The sequence below is a fragment of the Lacerta agilis genome, chromosome 12 (assembly GCF_009819535.1).
Source record: "Lacerta agilis isolate rLacAgi1 chromosome 12, rLacAgi1.pri, whole genome shotgun sequence".
NCBI lineage: Eukaryota > Metazoa > Chordata > Lepidosauria > Squamata > Lacertidae > Lacerta > Lacerta agilis.
Window position 1 is genome coordinate 13026450 of NC_046323.1, and position 20030 is coordinate 13046479.

Genomic DNA, 20030 nt, shown 5'->3' on the forward strand with positions numbered 1-20030 from the left:
CTCCAGCGCCAAGGGCCTTCTGGCGGTTCCTTCCCTAAGAGAAGTGAGGTTGCAGGGACCCAGGCAGAGGGCCTTCTCAGTAGTGGCACCACCCTGTAGAACATCCTCCCATCAGATGTCAAGGAAATAAACAACTATCTGGTTTTTAGAAGCCATCTGAAGGCAACCCTGTTTAGGGAAGTTTTTAACGTTTGATGTTTTATCCTGTTTTTAATATTCTGTCAGGAGCTGCCCAGAGTAACTGGGGAAACCCAGCCAGATGAGTGGGGTATAAATAATAAGTTATTATTATTATTATTATTATTAGCAGATTGGAGAAGGCTGCATTAGATACTCTGCTAGAGCTTCTACGATTCACGCACAGAGGAACAAGCCACCAGCTTCAGGCTGGGTAAATGCGAAAAGCAGGACGCATTCTGCACATGTAGGGGCACTCTCCAGTCCGTTTATGGGACGCATACCCTGAGAAAATCACCCTGTTAAGCTTTATTATTTATTTCTCCTGGAAAAAGCGTTTAACCAACATTAAAGCAATGAATGATGGGATTACCCAGGCAAGCTTTTTCTATAGGAAATGAAAGTCTTCCAGAAGCGGGCATCCTACCTGGGTCGGTATTTTCAACGGGCTTATTACCAACAACCTCTGAAGGGCGGAACCCGATCTCTTCTAGCCACGGTTGCAGCTCGTAATAAGCATCTGCAACTTGCTGCAGGATATAGACGCAGTATTCCGCGACTTCTTCTCCTTTGCTCTGCGCGAGATCCAAAATTTTGCGGACCTGCGGAAAGATCACATGAGGCGTCAGAGATCTACAGAGGCAGCGGATTAATAGCTACTCTAGATCCAGTCACTGTTGTAGGGCAACACCATCTGCCTTCCTCTTTGCAGAACCAATAACAACGTCCCAATGATGTGTTTTTTTCCCTGCATGCATGGTTTTTAACGGAGCTGCGGCTACACCGCCACGTCGCGCTAAATTCCATTCGCACCAGTTGCAGGTAGAGGGACACAAACTGGCGCGACACAACAGCAGACATCATTCGACATGTTGCATTTCTGTTTCCCCATGATTCACCCATGAAACTGGTGGGAAAGAATCATACGTCGCGGGATACCGCCCCAACTTCCAGCCCACGTTTTTGCGGGCCAAATGGAAGTGCAATCGGATTTTCTCTCTCTCAAAAAGCAGAAACGAGTGCTGAACTTCCACTGGAGTCCACTCGGTTTCCAGAAGTGGCGTTTACATCATGTGAAAGGTCACATAAAATGTGACCCTTATCAGGTAAGGAAAACTCTTAATCTCAGGGTTGTGGGTTCAAGCCCCCAAATGGGCAAAAGGATACCTGCATTGCAGGGGGTTGGACCAGATGACCTTCATAGTCCCTTACAACTCTATGATTCGATGATCATACAAAGGGAACGACGTGCTGCCTGAATGCAACCTGAGTGTCTTCTCAGTTTTATGGTTTAGGGATCCCACAACTTCACATTATTGTGACATGCGGAAAACGACCCTCCAGATGTCTTTGCACAAGCATCGACCGAACTACCACCATACAAGCAAACACGCCAAACTCTTAATCCCAAGAATACGATTAAGCTAATCTGCTCCCCAAATGCACAGACTTTCAGAGAAACCATGGTTAGATTCGGCAACAGGCCGCCTGTCTTGCCACATCGGTTTGAACACCGGCTAAAGGGCATAAATGCAAAATAAAAAAATTCCTTCCAGTAGCACCTTAGAGACCAACTAAGTTTGGTATTGGTATGAGCTTTCATGTCCATGCACACTTCTTCAGATACACTGAAACAGAAGTCCCCAGACGCTAATATATAATGAGAGGGTGGGGAGGGGTATTACTCAGAAGGGTGATTGGCTGATAGGTGTGGTAAACCTCTTGACGACTGTTAACGACTGCAATTGGTCTTATAGGAAAAAGCAAGGGGTGAGATGGCTGAAAAGAGCTTTATCATGTATAATGAGACAAGAATCCAATGTCTCTATTCAGACGAGGCCTCTCCATGGTTTTAAGTTTGGTAATAAGTTGCAATTCAGCAACTTCTCTTTCCAGTCTATATCTGAAATTCTTTTGAAATAAGACGGCTACTTTGAGATCTTGTACAGAATGTCCTGGGAGACTGAAGTGTTCTCCTACTGGTTTCTCTGTCTTGTGATTCCTGATGTCAGATTTATGTCCATTTATTCTTTGGCGTAGGGTTTGGCCTGTTTGTCCAATATAGAAAGCTGAAGGGCACTGTTGGCATTTGATGGCATACACAATGTTAGAAGATGAGCAATTAAATAGTCCTGCACATGAAAGCTCATACCAATAACAAACTTAGTTGGTCTCTAAGGTGCTACTGGAAGGATTTTTTTTATTCTGTTTCGACTACGGCAGACCAACACGGCTACCTACCTGTAATCAGAACTATGGAAGGCATGAATGCATTTCCACAAACACAGCCTGAGTCATTTCAAGCCTCGAGAATCGGCACCCTGAAGAATCTCTGAGTACACAAAACATCCTGTCCGACCGCAGTGAGGGAATGAAATTTCAAATGTTGAATAACTGGTTCCTTAAGCCCATCAGCCAGAGGCTGCAGAAAACTAACAATTATTAACTGGAGAAACAGAATTAACTCCCGAGGCTGGAGGAAGGGTCAGTTATGGCCAGAACTACAGGTTTTCTCTCCCTTAAAGGTAAAGGGACCCCTGACCATTAGGTCCAGTCGTGGACGACTCTGGGGTTGCGGCGCTCATCTCGCGTTACTGGCCGAGGGAGCCGGCGTACAACTTCCGGGTCATGTGGCCAGCATAACTAAGCCGCTTCTGGTGAACCAGAGCAGCGCACGGAAACGCCGTTTACCTTCCCTCCGGAGCGGTACCTATTTATCTACTTGCACTTTGATGTGCTTTTGAACTGCTAGGTTGGCAGGAGCAGGGACCGAGCAACGGGAGCTCACCCCGTTGTGGGGATTCAAACCGCCCAGCAAGCCCTAGGCTCTGTGGTTTAGACCACAGCGCCACCTGTGTTTAGGAAAAAACCATGTATAAAGTATCTTTGTCTTACTGGGATGTTGCCAGGAGGAGAGTAATATTCACATGGGCTATGGCTCTGTCAATTGGGACAAATGAGCCCAGAACCACAACAGTGAGAAGTCCTCGATCCACATGAATACAGGCCCATCTCACTTTTTGTACTGATCTTAGTATGGTGTACTGCAGAGGCGAGGGACCTTTTTTGGCTCCACGGGCAGGACTGGTCTTGCGGGCAAAATCTGCCGTGCCACGTGATGTCACTGTGATGTCATGTGATTGTCAGGTCGATTGTCCCGCCCACCTGTCAGAATCCCTCGTGGGCATCACGGGTGCTCAGCCACCACTGGGGGAAGTCAGATAGAAGCAGGCATCCTTTCTTTTGCTTCACAGGGGCGGGGGGGGGGGATAGACAAAGGGGAGACGTTCTTCCCTCCCTCCCAATGCAGCAGAAATTGATGGCGGAGAAGCGGGAACAAAGCGAGAGAAGGAAGCCTTTGCAGTCGTCCCCCTGTTTTTCCACCCCTCCAATGTCAGAGGTGCAAAGGGGAAACGCAGGGAGGAGTGCAGAGGGCTTGAAAAGAGACGTTTTCAGCAGGGGGGCGGTCCACTGTCCCTCAGACCTTGTGGGGGGGGGGGCCAGACTATATTTTGAAAAAGAAAATGAACAAATTCCTCTGCCCCACATATAACCCAGAGATGCATTTTAAATAAAAGGACACATTCTACCCATGTAAAAACACGCTGATTCCCAGACCGTCCGCGGGCCGGATTTAGAAGGCGATTGGGCCTGATCCGGCCCCTGGGCCTTAGTTTGCCTACCCATGGTCTAACCTCTCTGCTGGCAAATCGGAACGAACACTCACAGAATAGTCAACCTCCTCTAAGCTCCTTGCCAACGAATCCGAATACAAGTCTGAAATGGATGCAGATACCTTGTCGGCTTGCGTAGGATATTGCGCCGCGATCTCAGCATCCTCGGTAGAGAAATATTCGTTCTTGATCAAGTTGTCAATCAAACACTGGGTGTTACGGACTTTGCCAACCAGCAGCTCCCGGTGCACTTTCAGCAAATTCACGAAGCACGGTGGGCGGGCCGCCGAAGGGCCTTGTTGGAGAATCTCTCCATTACCAGGTGGCTGAGTTTCCATCGTGATGAGAGTAAGAGGCCGTTTCTTCCAAACTCATCTTTGGAAAGCTGCAGAGGTGCGACGTAAATTTGCCCCAGCCGGCGGCTCCACGCAAGAGGAATGATTCTGCTCGGCGTTGCTGGATCTGCAAAGAGAGGAGCACGCAAACATCTATAAGCTGTAAGGCGACTCAGAGGAAATGTCACAGAGTCACATGCGCTAACTGGAAATTTGTGGTTTTATTATTGGTTTTCATTTATTAAGCCTGGATACCACCCTTCGTCTGTAGATCTCAGGGCAGCTCATGACATGAAATCACAGCGTTAATAAACACAAAATGGGTAATAAAAAATAAGAACAAAAGCCAGCCCATAATCCACCTCTCCCACATCGCAATTAAAAGGACACTGGATGGCAATCAGCCAAAGGTCTGGTTGAAGAGGAACGTTTTTGCCTCGTAACCATACGTGTGTAACGAAGGCGCCAGGCGAACTTCCCCGGGGAGAGCATTCCACAAATGGGGAGCCACTGCAGAGAAGGCCCTGTTCTTGTGTTGCCTCCCTCCGCACCTCTTGAGGAGGAGGCACACAAAGAAGGACCTCAGGAGATGATCTCAGGGTCCGGGTAGGTTCATATGTGTCAGGAAACCCCCCTCACCCCAACAGGTAGCATTCCCAGGTCTGTTGCGGTACAGGGAACCACCTTCCCCTCTCCGCAGTTCGTCTTCCTCCTCCTCTGGAGGAGGAGACCACTCCTCCAGTGGGGAGGGGGAGATGGAAGCAGGGAGTCGGGGCAGGGGCTGTGTCAGGATCACAGAACCTCAACACCAAGCAGGAAGCGGGGGAACAGGGACCTTTTCCCGCGCTCTGATCTCGAAGGGAGGAAGGACGTGGAAGGGGGAGGCGGGGGTTCAGAATCCCGCGCCTCCTGTGCTGGACCAAGAACCGGAAACGGTCATTCCCGGACTCTGCTGAGGGATGAGATGGACGTTTTTACTGTAGCTCCACTGTAAATATTTGCACAATAAAGAACTTAGTTGTTAGAAGTTCGGCTTCTGGCTGATTACTCATGAGCAACCACTGACAGTCTTACAATATGGAAAGAGGCGGTCCTTGAGGTGCTATGGTCCTGAGCCATTTCAAGCTTTATAGGTCAAAACCAGCACTTTGAAGTGGGGCTGGAAACTAACTGGAAGCCAGTGCAGTCGGACCAGGATCGGCGTAACATGCTCAAACCATCTTGCTCCAGGTTGGCCGCCCAGTTCTGCACTAACTGAAGTTTCTAAGCCATCTTCAGAGGCAGCCCTACATATCACCCACTGCAGTAATCTAACCTAGAGGTTACCAGAGCATTCTGACCGCCCTACACATTGGAAGGCACAAATAGCACCGACAGCAGGAGTGTGTGTGGCCGTCCAGATGGTGTCATAGGAACGAATCGTCACGAATGCACAAGAAAAAGGATGTCTGGGCTGGAGGCAGCCATTGGTTCATGTTTTGGTATGGGCCAAAGCTCAGCGGTGGAGACTGCAAGCAGAAGGTACCGAGTTCAATTCCTTTTTTTTTTTAAAAAAAATAATTTTTATTGTTTTCCAATTAAATCAAATTACATCAAATAAAACATCCACAAACATACATACTTAAATCTATGCTCTGCCGAGCTGCGACTCCCCTCCCTCTCGTCAGCAGGTTTTCTAATCCAATCTTATCGCGCAGTTTTTACCACTTCAATCTATTGAACTCTGTCAAAGGTTTATTCCAATCCTACTAGTGTTTTCAAACTTCCTCGGTTCAATCTTAAATAAATTGTTGGGTCTCTGGACCGTAATAAAGATTTTATTTATCTTAAATAATCCACAAATTTACTCCAATCTCTTTGAAACCTTGAATCGTCCTGGTTTCTGACCCTGGTACCGAGTTCAATTCCTGACATCTCCAGGTTGGCCTGGGAAGAAGGATGACTGCCCGAGACCCTGGAGAGTTTCTGCCATTCTGAGATAGATGGGCCAATGATGCAACTCAGCAGAAAGCCACTTCCGTTATTTCTCAAGAGGGCTGAGATCCCAGAAAGTATCTTCCCCCGCACCCAAACACACACATCCAAGGCATGCGCTTGCGACATCGTTTGGAAGTAACCCAGCTAACGAATTACCACCACGCACGCTCTCTCTGCAAAAGCACCCAGGTGATTCAGCCTCGGAGAGAACAAAAAGTCCTCTGTGGCTTAGCTAGAGCAGAATTTTCACCACAAAACTACAGCTACTGTGGTCGACTGATAATTGACCAGTACGTAGATTAGCATCAGTACAATATATCTAAATAGCAGCCTGATGACACGAAGCTCCCATAATATTTATTTAAACCCAGTGCTGTGCCTAACATTTAACAATTTGAGAATTGTACTTTCGAAGGCATATTATGTATACTTCTGAAAGGCTTTTTATCTATTAAGAAAATCACTCCCAAATCATTGTTTTCCTAGCCATTCTTGAGATTTTTTTTTTTAAAAAAAACATATTCAAAAGCTGAAAACATACTTGTGTTTCTATAGTTATAATCTCTGAGATAATGAAGGTGATATTAAAAGAGATGCACTCTTGCATATATGTAAAAGCAGGCATAATGATACTTTAAAGAGATGAGAAGACTGCTATTAACTCTGTTTTAGTTGTTTTAAAATATACAATAGCAATAAAAGCACATTTATTACAGATGCGTTTGCAGGCCTGGGCTCCTTTGGGAGGAATAATGGAATATAAATGTATTTAATAAATAAAAGTGAATACAGTTCATTCTAAATGCAGGATCGATGCCTCGATACCATTATGAACTCAAATAATCACGAATGACCAGTCAAACGGTTGTCTGGAGGGGCCCTTGATAAACACACACGTGTTGAAGTAAATTCGCTTTTCACTTTGGAATAAAGTTTTTAGGCACCAAGTGGTGAACAGGAAATCCTTCCTGGCAAAGAGAACGGTTAAAATGGTAGGTTCTTCAAGTGATCAGAATTCACGGTTGAAATCCTTCCTTTGTTGTTGTTGTTGTTTAGTCATTCAGTTGTGTCCGACTCTTCATGATCCCATGGACCAGAGCACGCCAGGTACTCCTGTCTTCCACTGCCTCCTGCAGTTTGGTCAGACTCATGTTGGTAGCTTCGAGAACACTGTCCAACCATCTCGTCCTCTGTCGTCCCCTTCTCCTTGTGCCCTCCATCTTTCCCAACATCAGGATCTTTTCCAGGAAGTCTTCTCTTCTCATGAGGTGGCCAAAGTATTGGAGCCTCAGCTTCAGGATCTGTCCTCCCAGTGAGCACTCAGGGCTGATTTCCTTAAGAATGGATAGGTTTGATCTTATTACAGTCCATGGGACTCTCAAGAGTCTCCTCCAGCACCATCATTCAAAAGCATCAATTCTTGGCTTGAGCTTCTGGCTAAAAGGTGGCTCACATGTTTGAGCTGCAAGAATTGCTCAACACATGGATGTCACAAATTCCTGAGACAAGGGAGTGTCTCTCCCTGAAGAAACTAGAAACTCTTGGACTGCAGTTCAGGAGCATGGCTGAAATCCAGAGCACAATAAACGAACCAAGAAACAAGCAAGCAAGCAAACAAACAAACAAACAAAACCAGATATTACTACTTATGCCAATGCAGCTATTAAAAATTCCAAACCTATTACACCTGTTAATGTTTTTCCTACAACTGGATAAAATCTAGGGACAACTGGATAAAATCTAGGGGTGATACACAACATAGCAGATCTATTGAATCCAATGGATCTGAATGCTGGAGAGAGAAAAATAAAAAAACTAGATTAAGGGGGTGGCAAAGTGAAGCATGAAAAATTGCTCAATATCTCAGATATTTTCTCAGCTATGTGCGGAACTGAACACATAAAATCCCAGATGTTTCCCCCGTTTCCTGGTGAAAACCTTATTTCCCCCATCACCACCAAACCTTCCTACACCTGCACAGCATTAGGGAACTGTCATGTACCACCTGTTAAGATTTCCTCCCCAAGGAACCAAGGATGGCAAACGCGGATTAGCAATAAAAACTTCTCAAAACATTTCCGATCCAGATGCAGGCTGGGAAAGATTGGCAGTTCCTGAAAGCAGCAGAATGAAGGCGCATGCTTGCTCTCGGCTGCTGTCAATGCGAAGGAGTTTCTAACCACAATCGACTTGCTTCTCTCCGCTGTGGGCCTCTGCCAATTAACGCCCCACCCACCAATATTCTCCGTGCCCATTCCCAAAACAGGGAACACCCATTCCCAGCATCTCAGCCGTCCAAAAGCAGCACCCAAGGAGACCCCCTGCCTCTTAGCCGGCACCCACAAATGGCCTTCAGTTCTTCAGCATTTCAGTGTTTTTAAGTGGCATGTTCTCGAAGCGACTAGCATGAGTTTGGCCAAACTGCGGGAGGCAGTGAAGGATAGGCGTGCCTGGCCTGCTCTGGTCCATGGGGTCACGAAGAGTCGGACACGACTGAACAACAACAGGTGGCATGCAATTATGTGCTCTCTCTCTCTCTCTGTTTAGGATTTCTGCCTCTCTTTTTTAACAAGGAATCCTAGATTTGCACAGCTGGAAGGTAAGCCCCCGGGGTCATCTAGTCCAACCCCCTGCAATGCAGCAAACAAACACACAGTTTTTTAAAAAATAAATGAACAAACTTGCATCCTCAGGCACCCCTGCGCACGATCCTCCAATTCTAGGATGGAATAGGGAAGGTCTCTTGATCCACAGGCTAGTCAAGGGCGGGGAGGGGGGGGTAAAGAGAAAATACCCACCCCCAGCATCAACTCCGCCCCATGGCCGGCTTCAGAAGCGGGTTTCTGCCGGGCACGATTTGGCCATCCCTGCCCGCAGCTTGCAGGATGCTTGACTCGTCCGCGACTGTGTTTCCTAATGGGGAGAGACCCGCTCTTCCCCCCCACCAATCCTGGCCTTTTTCGGGGGTGGGGTGGGGTGGATCTCTCGCCCTCCTCTGGCTGCTCTCCAGCCCCACACGCCTGCCGCCTCCTCGGTCGAAAACTTTCCAACTGAGCGCCGGAAACGTACCCGCGGCTGGATCACGGGAGAAAGGGAGGCGGAGAAAGGAAAAGTGAAAGTGCAGGGAGGAGGAAGGAGGCGGGCGCGTCCCCCGCGCGGCTCGCCGAAAGTGAGAGCGGACGCTGCGGCGGCTTCTCCTGCCGCCCGCTCCCCGTGATCCCGAGCCGATCGCGCCGGAGCCCGGTCTACCCCGCCCGGCCAAGGCGCCTCCTCCTCCGGAGACGTCTCGAGGGGCTGGAAGGTGCGCTTTGGGCAACCCGGAGGAGGCGGGAGCAGAACGGGATCTGGAGAGCAAAGGATTCCCGTTCCTCGTGTCCCGAACGGAGCAAGATCTCCCGGGCTGTATCACCGAATCCCGGGAGATCTTTGATCCTCCTGATTTTTTGGGGGGGCGGGGGCTGGTATTCGACGGTTGGGCCAATTTGCCCTGCACAGAATCACAGGCTTGGCCACGAGGAGCATCATCAGCAGGACCCAGTGGTCAGGGATGATGGGCATTGTAGTCCCCAAAACAGCTGCTTTTGGACTACCATCTTCCCTAGCTAGCAGGACCAGTGGTCTGGGATGATGGGAATTGGCCTGCGAGCATCTTTCACCCAACATGGGGCTTGAACCCAAGACCCTAAGATTAAGAGTCTCACGTACTGTCTACTGAACTATGCAGAGGATCTTGGAAAGATTTCTCATAAATTAAAAGCATCTCAAGGGCAGAGTTCGAAGGACGGAGAATTTTTTTAAAAAAATATCTTTCTCATACAGCTATTGAAGTGCACGGTCACTCTGTGTGCCAGAGGTATATGCAAATGTCTGGCTCATTTAGGACTAGCTAGAACCTTTAGTCACATAAATGATGAACCACACCGGTGCAGAATACGTTTGTTTTACAAATCTTTATTTGTAAAGGGAATCTTGCTATGATTTAATACTTCATTATCCCTTTGCACTGTGAACTTTTGCCCTTCCACGCCGTTACATTTTACGGTTTAAATAAAAAGTGAAAGTACTTATCACGTTCAAGTGTTCATTTAAGAAGAAAAACCACTTCAAATATATATTTATAGATTTGTCCAATTAAGGCCACCCTTTTAGTGGATGAAACATTTTAAATTAAGCTTGGACTGACTGAAGTGTGCGCTCCTACTGAACAGCGCTGTATCTTTTAGGTTCTTTTTTCCTTTCCCAAACTCAACATCTCGGTTATGTGGCACGATCACATCAACATGTTTGATGTGGCAAGATGGGGGTAGTTTAAAGATCTGCATGAGGTAATTAAAACAGTGGGAAATGTACGAAGCCAGCACAACTCTTCTCCCCCTACTCCAAAATAAATTACCGTAGTTCAAAATCTCCATGGTGAAACGGGTGGGTTTTTGGGAGACCAGCTTTTTTAATTATAAAAATAAATAAAAGGGGGGTGGAGATGCAAGAAAGACAGCACCAGCTCTGTGTGATATTTTTGATGACAGACCAAGCTGGTATACAGACACCCTTGTCAATTAAAGCAAACTGTGTGATCCGTCACCAGTCTGGCTTTGTAGTGGAGATAGAAAACAAAGCAAAAAACCAATCTGGAATAAATACAGTTAATATTGCAGTTGTGTATTAGAAGTATAACTTAATCAAGGACCACCTTAAATGTCATTTCTTAATCAAGGATGCACCCAAGAGCTTTTTGTTCTCATTTTTGGATGCAATCCTACACCACCAAGTACCATTGAATTCAATGGGGCTCACAACTGAGCAGACATGCATAGGATTTAACAAAATAAGAGAGGTACTCAAATAAAACGTTGATCAAGAGAAACCCAAGCAGGTGATTCTAAAACGTTTCTTTATTATTTCATTATCTCCTTTTCGCCGAGGGCAGCTTCAATTTCATCAAAAACCGGCACAGGTCCTGCATAGTCATTCGTCTGTATAGAGTCTAATTTCTTCTGGTAGTCCACTGGCAAACCATTCTGCTTTGCACCCATACAAATAACCTACGAAGAACCATATTAAATGGGGATTTAAAGCGACAGTATTATTTATGTATGCCACTACTGCAGTCTGTGTTTTGTTAGCCCCAAAATGGAAAACGAGCAAGGTCCCAACTAAAGAAGAATGGCAATTTAAGCTGATGGAATATGCACAGTTTGTGGACCTAACATATAGAATAAGAGAACAAGAAGAACATACATTTAAAGAAGACTGGAAAATGTTTATTGAATATATGGGGGGGGAATTGTGTACACTTGAAAATGTTGGCAGCATTAAGGTAAATTCAACAGTGTAAATAAGTTTTGATGGATGTAATAATTGAATAGTGAATGGTTTAGTTTATGTAAAATATGCAGGGATTTATGATATGCAAAATGAACCATGGAAAGAGAAGAAGGGAAGTCACTGATATTTTTAGGAGGTTTAAATGAGTATTCTAAATTGTAAAACAGAAAATTTAATAAAATTTATATTAAAAATAAATAAAGCGGCAGTGTTTGATTCCACAAGCCATATCCACACAAATAACCTGGGAAAGGGATTATGAGAATACGTTAGCGCTGGTTCACACATACCCGCATAAAACTCCATTTCTGTGTGTACTGGATGATTGGCATGTGAGTGTGTAAACTGATTCAAACAGGCAGGTGATGGGTGGGCATTCAACTCAGTTTCACTAGGAATAGATCCAGTGATCTAGTCAACCAAATGAAAATCAGTTGTACAACACCCAATCAAAACATTTCCCTTGCGGTTTAAGATCAAGCCCATTCACACTTACAAACCACAACCTGACATGACGCGGGAGGATATGCCTATCGCCATGTAAGAGGACCCTCAGGAAAGGACTGAGCGAGCTCACACCCGTTTTTCCCAGTTGCCTCCTCTCCTTGCAGCACTTCCCAGCCTTTCCCGGAGGATTCACGGATCCCAGGAGAGGCTTTTTAAAGGACACTGGAGGGGCTGTTTACATCTTCAGAATCTGGTCCTAGTTAAAGGTAAAGGGACCCCTGACAGTTAAGTCCAGTCGCAGACGACTATGGGGTTGGGGCGCTCATCTTGCTTTACTGGCCGAGGGAGCCGACGTTTGTCCGCAGACAGCTTCCGGGTCATGTGGCCAGCATGACTAAGCTGCTTCTGGCGAACCAGAGCAGCGCACGGAAACGCCGTTTACCTTCCTGCTGGAGCAGTACCTATTTATCTACTTGCACTTTGATGTGCTTTCAAACTGCTAGGTTGGCAGGAGCAGGGGCCGAGCAATGGGAGCTCACCCCATCGCAGGATTCAAACCGCCGACCTTCTGATCGGCAAGCCCTCGGCTCTGTGGTTTAAACCACAGCACCACCTGTGTCCCAGGTCCTAGATAGGAAGCAGCAAAATGAAGCAGAAATGCTCATTCTACGACTTGAGTTTCCTGAAACTGAAAACATGTGCCCTGCCCCTAAGATTGGCAAGGCAACAGTTTGTGGGAGCCGACAAAGGTGAGAGATCGACAGATTGCTTATTTCTGATGGGAAGGGGACTGAGGGCAGTTATCTGTACAGGGATACAAATCTGATTGTCTTAACCGGTAAAAAAATTGGCTAATTAAAAAATAGTAATAACCAGGAAGTACAGTATAACAGTTTTTATTTGGATAACAGTCTTGACATCCAACAGCAGCTGAAAATTACTACTGCGCTACGGGCTGCATGTGCCATTAAGTGTCTGCCAAGCTACTCCTGACATGTAATAACACGGCCCAGTGTTGGGAACCTTAACAGATCTCACAGGTTTTGCAGGTTCAGCTGGTTCTGTGTTTGAAACAGACATACGGAGCGTGTTAGAATGACTGGTGGATCATCTCCAGAAGTGCTGGGGCAACACCTCCTCATCCCTATTCCTAGGAGTGGAAAAGTCCACGATAGAAGAGAAGGGAGGTTGCTACTCCAGGGCTGCCCCATGGAAGAAGATGGAGCAAGATTGTTTTCTCCTGCTCTGGAGGGTAGGACTCGAACCGATGGCTTCCAGTTACAAGAAAGGAGATTCCGACTAAATCTCAGGAAGAACTTTCTGGCAGTAAGGAATGCAACGGTCTCCCTTGGAAGGTTGTGAACAGATTCTCCTTCTTTGTAGGTTTTTAAGCAGAGGTCGGGTGGCCATGTGTCACGGAGATTCCTGCATTGCGGGGAGTTGGGCTAGAGGACCTCTGGGGTTCCTTCCAACTCCATGATTCTATGATACTCTTCCTATCAGACTGGGCCCTGGCTCAAGACTGGATCCTCCGTTTTTCTGGTGTGCCATCGACAATAATGTTTCAGCAGTTAGGAAGGAGGACCCAGCTTGGGGGCGGGGGAGGCAACTGGGTGTTCCCAACCATTCTGCACATTCCTCCAATGTTCCCCCAACCCCATAAGGAAGAGACTTGGGAAAAGTCAACCTGCCTCATATGGAGCCAGAACTGCTCTCTACTCCTACCGCTGCTCATAAAGCAGTTGTGATCAGCTGGTTGCTGAACAAGGGTATGAGTTTAAGACGGGCGCTTCCAAGCCAAGCTGGATCTGGGCTCAAGCGGACATGGTTCTTAGACAACCCTCTTAAAGATGTATGGCCAGCATCAGACCATGAGGCAACAGGGTTAGGAGAGTCGGTCACCTAACCCCCTGCAAAGGAGAAGGCTGCAGAAGTGCCTTCAACTACGCTACTGGACAAAATTGTGAAAACTTTTTGGGGAAAGTGAATTTCCGAGGTCTGATGGCACACAACACCTGATTGGCTCTCTAAACACTCGTGCTCATTGCCTACATTCAAATGAAGGAAAGCTACTGCGTATCAAGTTGTGCTTGGTTATTTGGCTATAGCTTTTGATAGAATACAGATAATTGAACAAACTTTGTTGCATTGCATCATTTATTAAATTATCTTTCCATTGATATATAATTATATGGTAAAAGGCAAAGGGACCCCTGACCATTAGGTCCAGTCGTGTCTGACTCTGGGGTTGCGGCGCTCATCTCGCTTTATTGGCCGAGGGAGCCGGCATACAGCTTCCAGGTCATGTGGCCAGCATGACTAAGCCGTTTCTGGCGAACCAGAGCAGTGCACGGAAACGCCGTTTACCTTCCCTCTGGAGCGGTACCTGTTTATCTACTTGCACTTTGACGTGCTTTTGAACTGCTAGGTGGGCAGGACCTGGGACCAAGAAACGGGAGCTCACCCCGTTGTGGGGATTCGAACCACCAACTTTCTCATCGGCAAGAACTAGGCTCTGTGGTTTAACCCACAGCGCCACCCGCATCCCGTAATTTTATGGTATTACTGCAAAAAAAAGTGGTGTTATGAGCCATCAAACCTCAGAAATACACTTTTCCAAAAGGTGTCCACAATTTTGGCCACTAGTGTATATTCATGGTCATGGCTATATTAAAGGGAGGAAGCTATCACTAAGTCATCAGCCCGACTGATAAGATACAAGCAACTTGCCTAACTCAGCAGGCCTATACTGAGCCTGAGTTTGCTCCTCGGTGGAGAAAAGGAGGCAGCACTGATCTGGCTAAAGCACCATATCACGCAGCAATCCCCAAGTGCCGCTATAAAAGCGCAACTCACATAACCCTAGCTACCCAAGTAGCTGAGCTATTTCGCTTCTCATGTTCCACAGACAGCTTAGGCCCAAAGCTGTAGCATCACGTAGGTAGGCTTTTATGAATGAGTTCATTTTCACTTGCAGAAAACCTACACGTACTACTATGATTAGTAACCCAGCTTCTCTCTCATCCGCTCATATTCTCCTTAGAATCACAAAGGAAACTTACCTTTTTATACTGCGGGGAAGGAAGGCCTAAGACATAGTCTGTCATTTGGTAGCTCCGACTCTTAAGTATTTCCCCTTCTTGAGTCTGGACTGTAACTTCTATTGGGATGTAAATACCTTGCTCAACTCCCTCTTGTCTGAAACAGAATAAGGAATACCTTTCAGATCAAATCACTGACTTGAGAAAGAAAGTGTAGTAATTTGCTTTCTAAGCAGACTATTAATTTAGAAAGCCACCCAGACCATAGACAAGTTAAGTTCATGAAATTTAGGCCGTATCCAGACAGCAGCTTTCTGAGCTGCTGTTCACAAAATTTAGTTAGAACTAAATAAGAGGAGAGGTACAGTAATAGTATAGAGTTGTGTGGCTTTTTACTGAACATCCTTAGGTAATTTCTCTTATGGACTGTGCTACATTACACCCCGTTGGTGCCACAATCTTTTGGCTGAATGGGGTAGCAACTGGCAACATGTCTGTACAGCTTTTAAGGGCTTGGAAGCATAAAATGTTATGTACGCAACACTGGCCCTGTTAAAGAGGAAGAGACTCTAGTTAACAGCGTTTATTAATAGGGGCAGTTATTTCAAGAAGTGAGTCACAAGGCTGCAGTCGCTACCAATCCCACCCTTGCCAGAAGAAGGAACTGCCACCACGTGCAGACTTTTCACTTCCTTCCCTCATGCTTCTGCCTAGAATATCTGAAGTCACTGGCCAACCCATCAACCATCATGTGATGTGTGTTGCATGAACTCAAAAGCTTTTTCTCAGAATGTGCTGCCATTCATAGTCAGCAGGTGCAGTCTCACTGATTCATCTGCAATGTTACTTAGTCTTAATACTTACTAGAACACTTAAAGATCGTAAGGGAGTTCCCCTGCCCAGCAAGGAGGAGATCCCTGTTCCGGCTGCTGCCACTACGCAGATCAGCACGAGAGAACCCCATTATTCATCTATTTAAAATTACCACCCTCTCTTGCGCCCAACGCAGGGCACATTAAAATTAAACCAACATCCTAAGATAAAAAGTACAGCCAAGAAGAAAGAAAACTACAAGGACTTAATAAGCAGCAGAAAACATTATGCAGGAATACCCAATCTTATGCAGGGGGTCAGTTCCTGGGGGAATATGCATAAAATATGGGTATAGCCAAACCTTTGGAGTTGCCCTCTGGCTAAAGGGTGAGGAAGGAGAGAGGAAGCATCCCCAGCATTCCTAGAGCTTGGCAGCAAGACAGAGAGCTTAAAAGCTCTTTTTTTCCGCTGTGTAACCCCAAGTGGACCAGGCAGGAAAAGAGCTTTCAAGCTCTTCGCCTTGCTTGGGCCTAGACTTGCACCATTTCAACCAGCCCACATATGGCTGAAACTCTGCAAGTCCAAATGAATGTCATAAGAGGGATTACGGCAATACAGTGGTACCTCAGGTTACAGATGCTTCAGGTTACATACTCCGCTAACCCAGAAATAACGCTCCAGGTTAAGAACTTTGCTTCAGGATAAGAACAGAAATTGTGCTCTGGCGGCGCAGCGGCAGCGGGAGGTCCCATTAGCTAAAGTGGTGTTTCAGGTTAAGAACAGTTTCACGTTAAGAACAGACCTCCAGAACAAATTAAGTTCTTAACCCGAGGTACCACTGTACAACAAAACCATCAAGGTTAGGCACTGGTGTTCAGCAAAAGCCCCAGGGGACAGGCCGTCGTGCACAGCTCTAAACTCCTGCAACAGGTACAGTGGGAACCTCGGTTTTCGAACGTAATCTGTTCCAGAAGACCATTCGACTTCCGAAACGTTCAAAAACCGAGGCTCAAAGGGCTGTCGGCAAATTCAGTTGAGAAAACTGAAAAACATGCAGCGGAAGGCATTCGACTTCCGAGGCGTGTTCGAAAATGGAAGCATTTACTTCTGGGTTTTTGGTGTTCGGGTTCCAAAACGTTTCTCAACGGAGACGTCCGAGAACCGAGGTTCCATTGTAGTTTTCCCCTTTAAAAAAAGATCTCCTATTGCTTTCTGTTTCACCATTACAGCTGTCAATAGGGGTGAAGTAAATTTCTGGCGCAATCCTATGCACACTTACCTAGCAGTAAAGCCTGCTGAATACAGGAGGGCTTACCGCTGAGTAAATATGCACAGGATCTGCATACTTATTACAATGGCGTAATTCTTTATATTTTCCCTGCTGCTTTTATCAAAGATAAAAACCCCATCTGATTAAATCAGATTCTGCGACAGGAGCAAAATACCCAATTAAAGCTGTTAATTCTGTAAGAGAAGTGAACTGATGGGCTTTGGTAATTAGCGCATGCAGGAAAATCACTATATATATATATATATATATATTTTAAAATCTCGCTTAGTTTCTATTTTGTAAATGTTACAAGTGAGCACTTCATACTTGAGTCATATTCCGCCCCCCCCCCCCCCCGCACTGAAACTGTTCACTTGGAGTCCGGCAATTGCTTTGCAAAGAATTGGTGTCATACATACAACAAAATACCCAGAACATTTAAGCAAGTGTGTGGCTCATTAAGTTACTAAATTGAGAGAAGATGGCAGAACTTGAAGACACCCACCTATCCAGAGAAGGTAAATCGGTAGTACTCATTGTCCATACGACTCCCCACACTTCATCGCCAGGACTATGGATTATAGTTGCTGTACTTCCATGCCAGTTAGAACTGGGCTTGCCATGATGAGAGCCAAAAGCAAGTTTGTAATCCTACAGGTTAAAAGGAGGAGAACGATTAACCTCCGTTTATATATCTATAGGTTTAAAAGACATGCAATTAATTCAAACAAAGCTGTGGAGTGGATCGGTAAGACAGGAGAAAGAAAAGTGTATGGTGGGTCCAATTTAAAATCGCATTCATTAATAAAAATTATCATCATAATTTATTGAATTTATATACCGCCCTATACCCGGGGGTCTCAGGGCGGTTCACAGAATAAAATCAAGATAAAGTATAAAACCACAAAATACCTAATAAAAATGAAAACAACAACCCAATAACCTCCCCCCCCCAAAAAAAAACATTTTAAAAGGGCATAGGATGTAAATAGGATCAACCAAAGGCCTGGTTTAAAAGGATGGCACCAGGCAAACTTCCCTGGGGAGAGCATTCCACAGATGCAACAGAAGCAGAGGTATGGTGACAAAGACCACCCACCAAAACAGTGCCACACTCATGATGACATGCCCAACATTTTTTTTTTCAATGGACTAATAAGCTTCTGCACCAGGAGTGACTGCAGATGGGTAACAGGCTGTTTAGCAAATTTTCCACAAGAAGTGGAAATCCAGATTGAATGTATAAAAAAGTATGGATTGGCATGATGACGACAATGACATCACGCAGTTGCTGCAAAAAACACCACTACCACACGGGTATGAGCAGGACCGATTCTGCACCAAATTGGAAGCCTCCCAGGCTAACTACTTTCCCTGGAAAAACAATTGCAACTTGACAGAAGTGATGACCGCACAGCAGTATCTGCTGCATGTCCTAGTCACAGCAATGGCAGACAAAGGTATTTTTGGCATATTTTTATATTTTGTTGGAAGCCGCCCAGAGTGGCTGGGGAAGCCCAGCCAGATGGGCGGGGTATAAATAAATAAATTATTATTATTATTACATAAAGAGACAAACAGACAGCACCAACCAGTAGCTGTGCCAGGGTGAGAAAAACTGCAGACGGGTTTCTTAACGTTATCCTCTCCCGCAACAAGTTACTACCGTAGGCAAAATACGATAAGCTTTCATTCCCGAAGCTTTGGACATCCAGCCCTTCACCCAAACCGGACGGTGTACAGTGCTTAAAGGTTTCCATCTGCTAGAAAGGAGCCCTGTTAAAAGAAAATGGAGGTGAGATATTTGTTCGTAAGGTGTGCAGGTAGTAAAAACAGCATGGAGCAGGTAGTTCCCAAGTACCACAAAATTTACCCGTGCCCAGACCCTGAATATAAAACAACAGAAATGTTCCCTTCCTTATTGCTCTGCCTTTCCTTTGTTTTTCCTAGTAACATCACGTTGCTGTCAGAACTGGAGTGGATGGCAATGATGGAAAGAGACATCATTACCAACAATGGAAGAATGGTTTTTACAATTAACGGACTTAGCTGAGATGGCAAAATCGACATGTTTAATAAGAAATGAAGAAGTGTGCATGCACACGAAAGCTCATACCAGCAACTAACTCAGTTGGTCTCTAAGGTGCTACTAGAAAGTATTTTCGATAAGAAATGAAGTCATTGTTAACATTTACTAAAAATTGGAAACCATTCAAGACTATGTGAGAAAGAAAATGAAATAATGGCATTTGGGTTCGAGGACTGAAGATAATTTGTTTATAGAAAGTGGTGTTCTCTTAGGAGTTATATTGGAGTGGATGAAGTGATTATTGTTTATATGTATATAGTGGACAGATGAAGAACTGGAAGTTCTTCAATCTCTGAACTTTTATCTCATTATATATAAATAGAGAGAGAGAGAGTTGTGCTACGAATGCATGATATGGAGGTTCTGAGGTTTCAGATTAAAACCTCCTAGGGAAACTGGCAGACACCAAAGCATATTTACTCGGCAGTATATCCCACTGTGTTCAAATAACGGTTTTTTCCAAGGGAAGCGTGCATAGGATTGTAGCCACGTAGAAAGGAAGTTTGCAAGTGCATGCATCATCCGTAAAGCACCCAAGACTTTTTAACAGACTCAACACCTTCCTAAGCAGCAAACAGATGATGTAGCAGCTATTGCAAAACGGCTGCTTTTCGGTTTAGATCAGGGGGCCAAATGCAAATGTTCAGCCAAGAAAACTGAACTTTACAGAGGGAAATGGAATCGAAAGACTTAAGAAAGAGAGGAACCCAGCAAATTAGGAGAAGCAGAAACCTTTAAGCACGAGTCTACTGCCCTCCTGATTGGCAAAGAGGGTGGGTGTTGGGTTCGAAATAATGTGCATCCAGGAAGACGGAAAAGCTTGAAAAATGAAGAGGACCCAAAACTGCTTAAATGCAGTGCAGCGTACAATGGAGATGTAAA

General features: G+C 45.6%; 2 protein-coding genes across 4 annotated transcripts in view; both read right to left on the reverse strand.

The window, feature by feature from the left end:
* Nucleotides 1-9329, reverse strand: part of NOD1 (nucleotide binding oligomerization domain containing 1) — a 43251-nt gene extending 33922 nt beyond the window's left edge. The window contains exons 1-3 of the mRNA XM_033165334.1: nucleotides 8962-9329; nucleotides 3974-4313; nucleotides 605-779 (exon numbers count right to left, since the gene is read on the reverse strand). Coding sequence (XP_033021225.1) covers nucleotides 605-779; nucleotides 3974-4189 — 391 coding nt within the window. The 5' untranslated portion in view covers nucleotides 4190-4313; nucleotides 8962-9329. The remainder of the gene's footprint in view (nucleotides 1-604; nucleotides 780-3973; nucleotides 4314-8961) is intronic.
* Nucleotides 9330-11024: 1695 nt separating this feature from the next.
* GGCT (gamma-glutamylcyclotransferase) lies at nucleotides 11025-19105 on the reverse strand. Of its 3 annotated transcripts, none has more exons than XM_033165335.1 (4): nucleotides 18652-19090; nucleotides 17565-17710; nucleotides 14998-15133; nucleotides 11025-11205 (listed from the first exon to the last, which is right to left on the reverse strand). In XM_033165335.1, exons 1-4 carry the CDS (start codon nucleotides 18817-18819, stop codon nucleotides 11059-11061), a joined length of 597 nt encoding a protein of 198 aa, XP_033021226.1. In that variant the 5' UTR covers nucleotides 18820-19090; the 3' UTR covers nucleotides 11025-11058. The 3 variants fall into 3 exon arrangements, with proteins under 3 accessions (XP_033021226.1, XP_033021228.1, XP_033021227.1); XM_033165336.1 differs by lacking the exon at nucleotides 11025-11205 and adding an exon at nucleotides 12955-12996 and having other exon boundaries at nucleotides 18652-19095; XM_033165337.1 differs by lacking the exon at nucleotides 14998-15133 and having other exon boundaries at nucleotides 11032-11205; nucleotides 18652-19105.
* Between the last annotated feature and the right edge of the window lie 925 nt (nucleotides 19106-20030).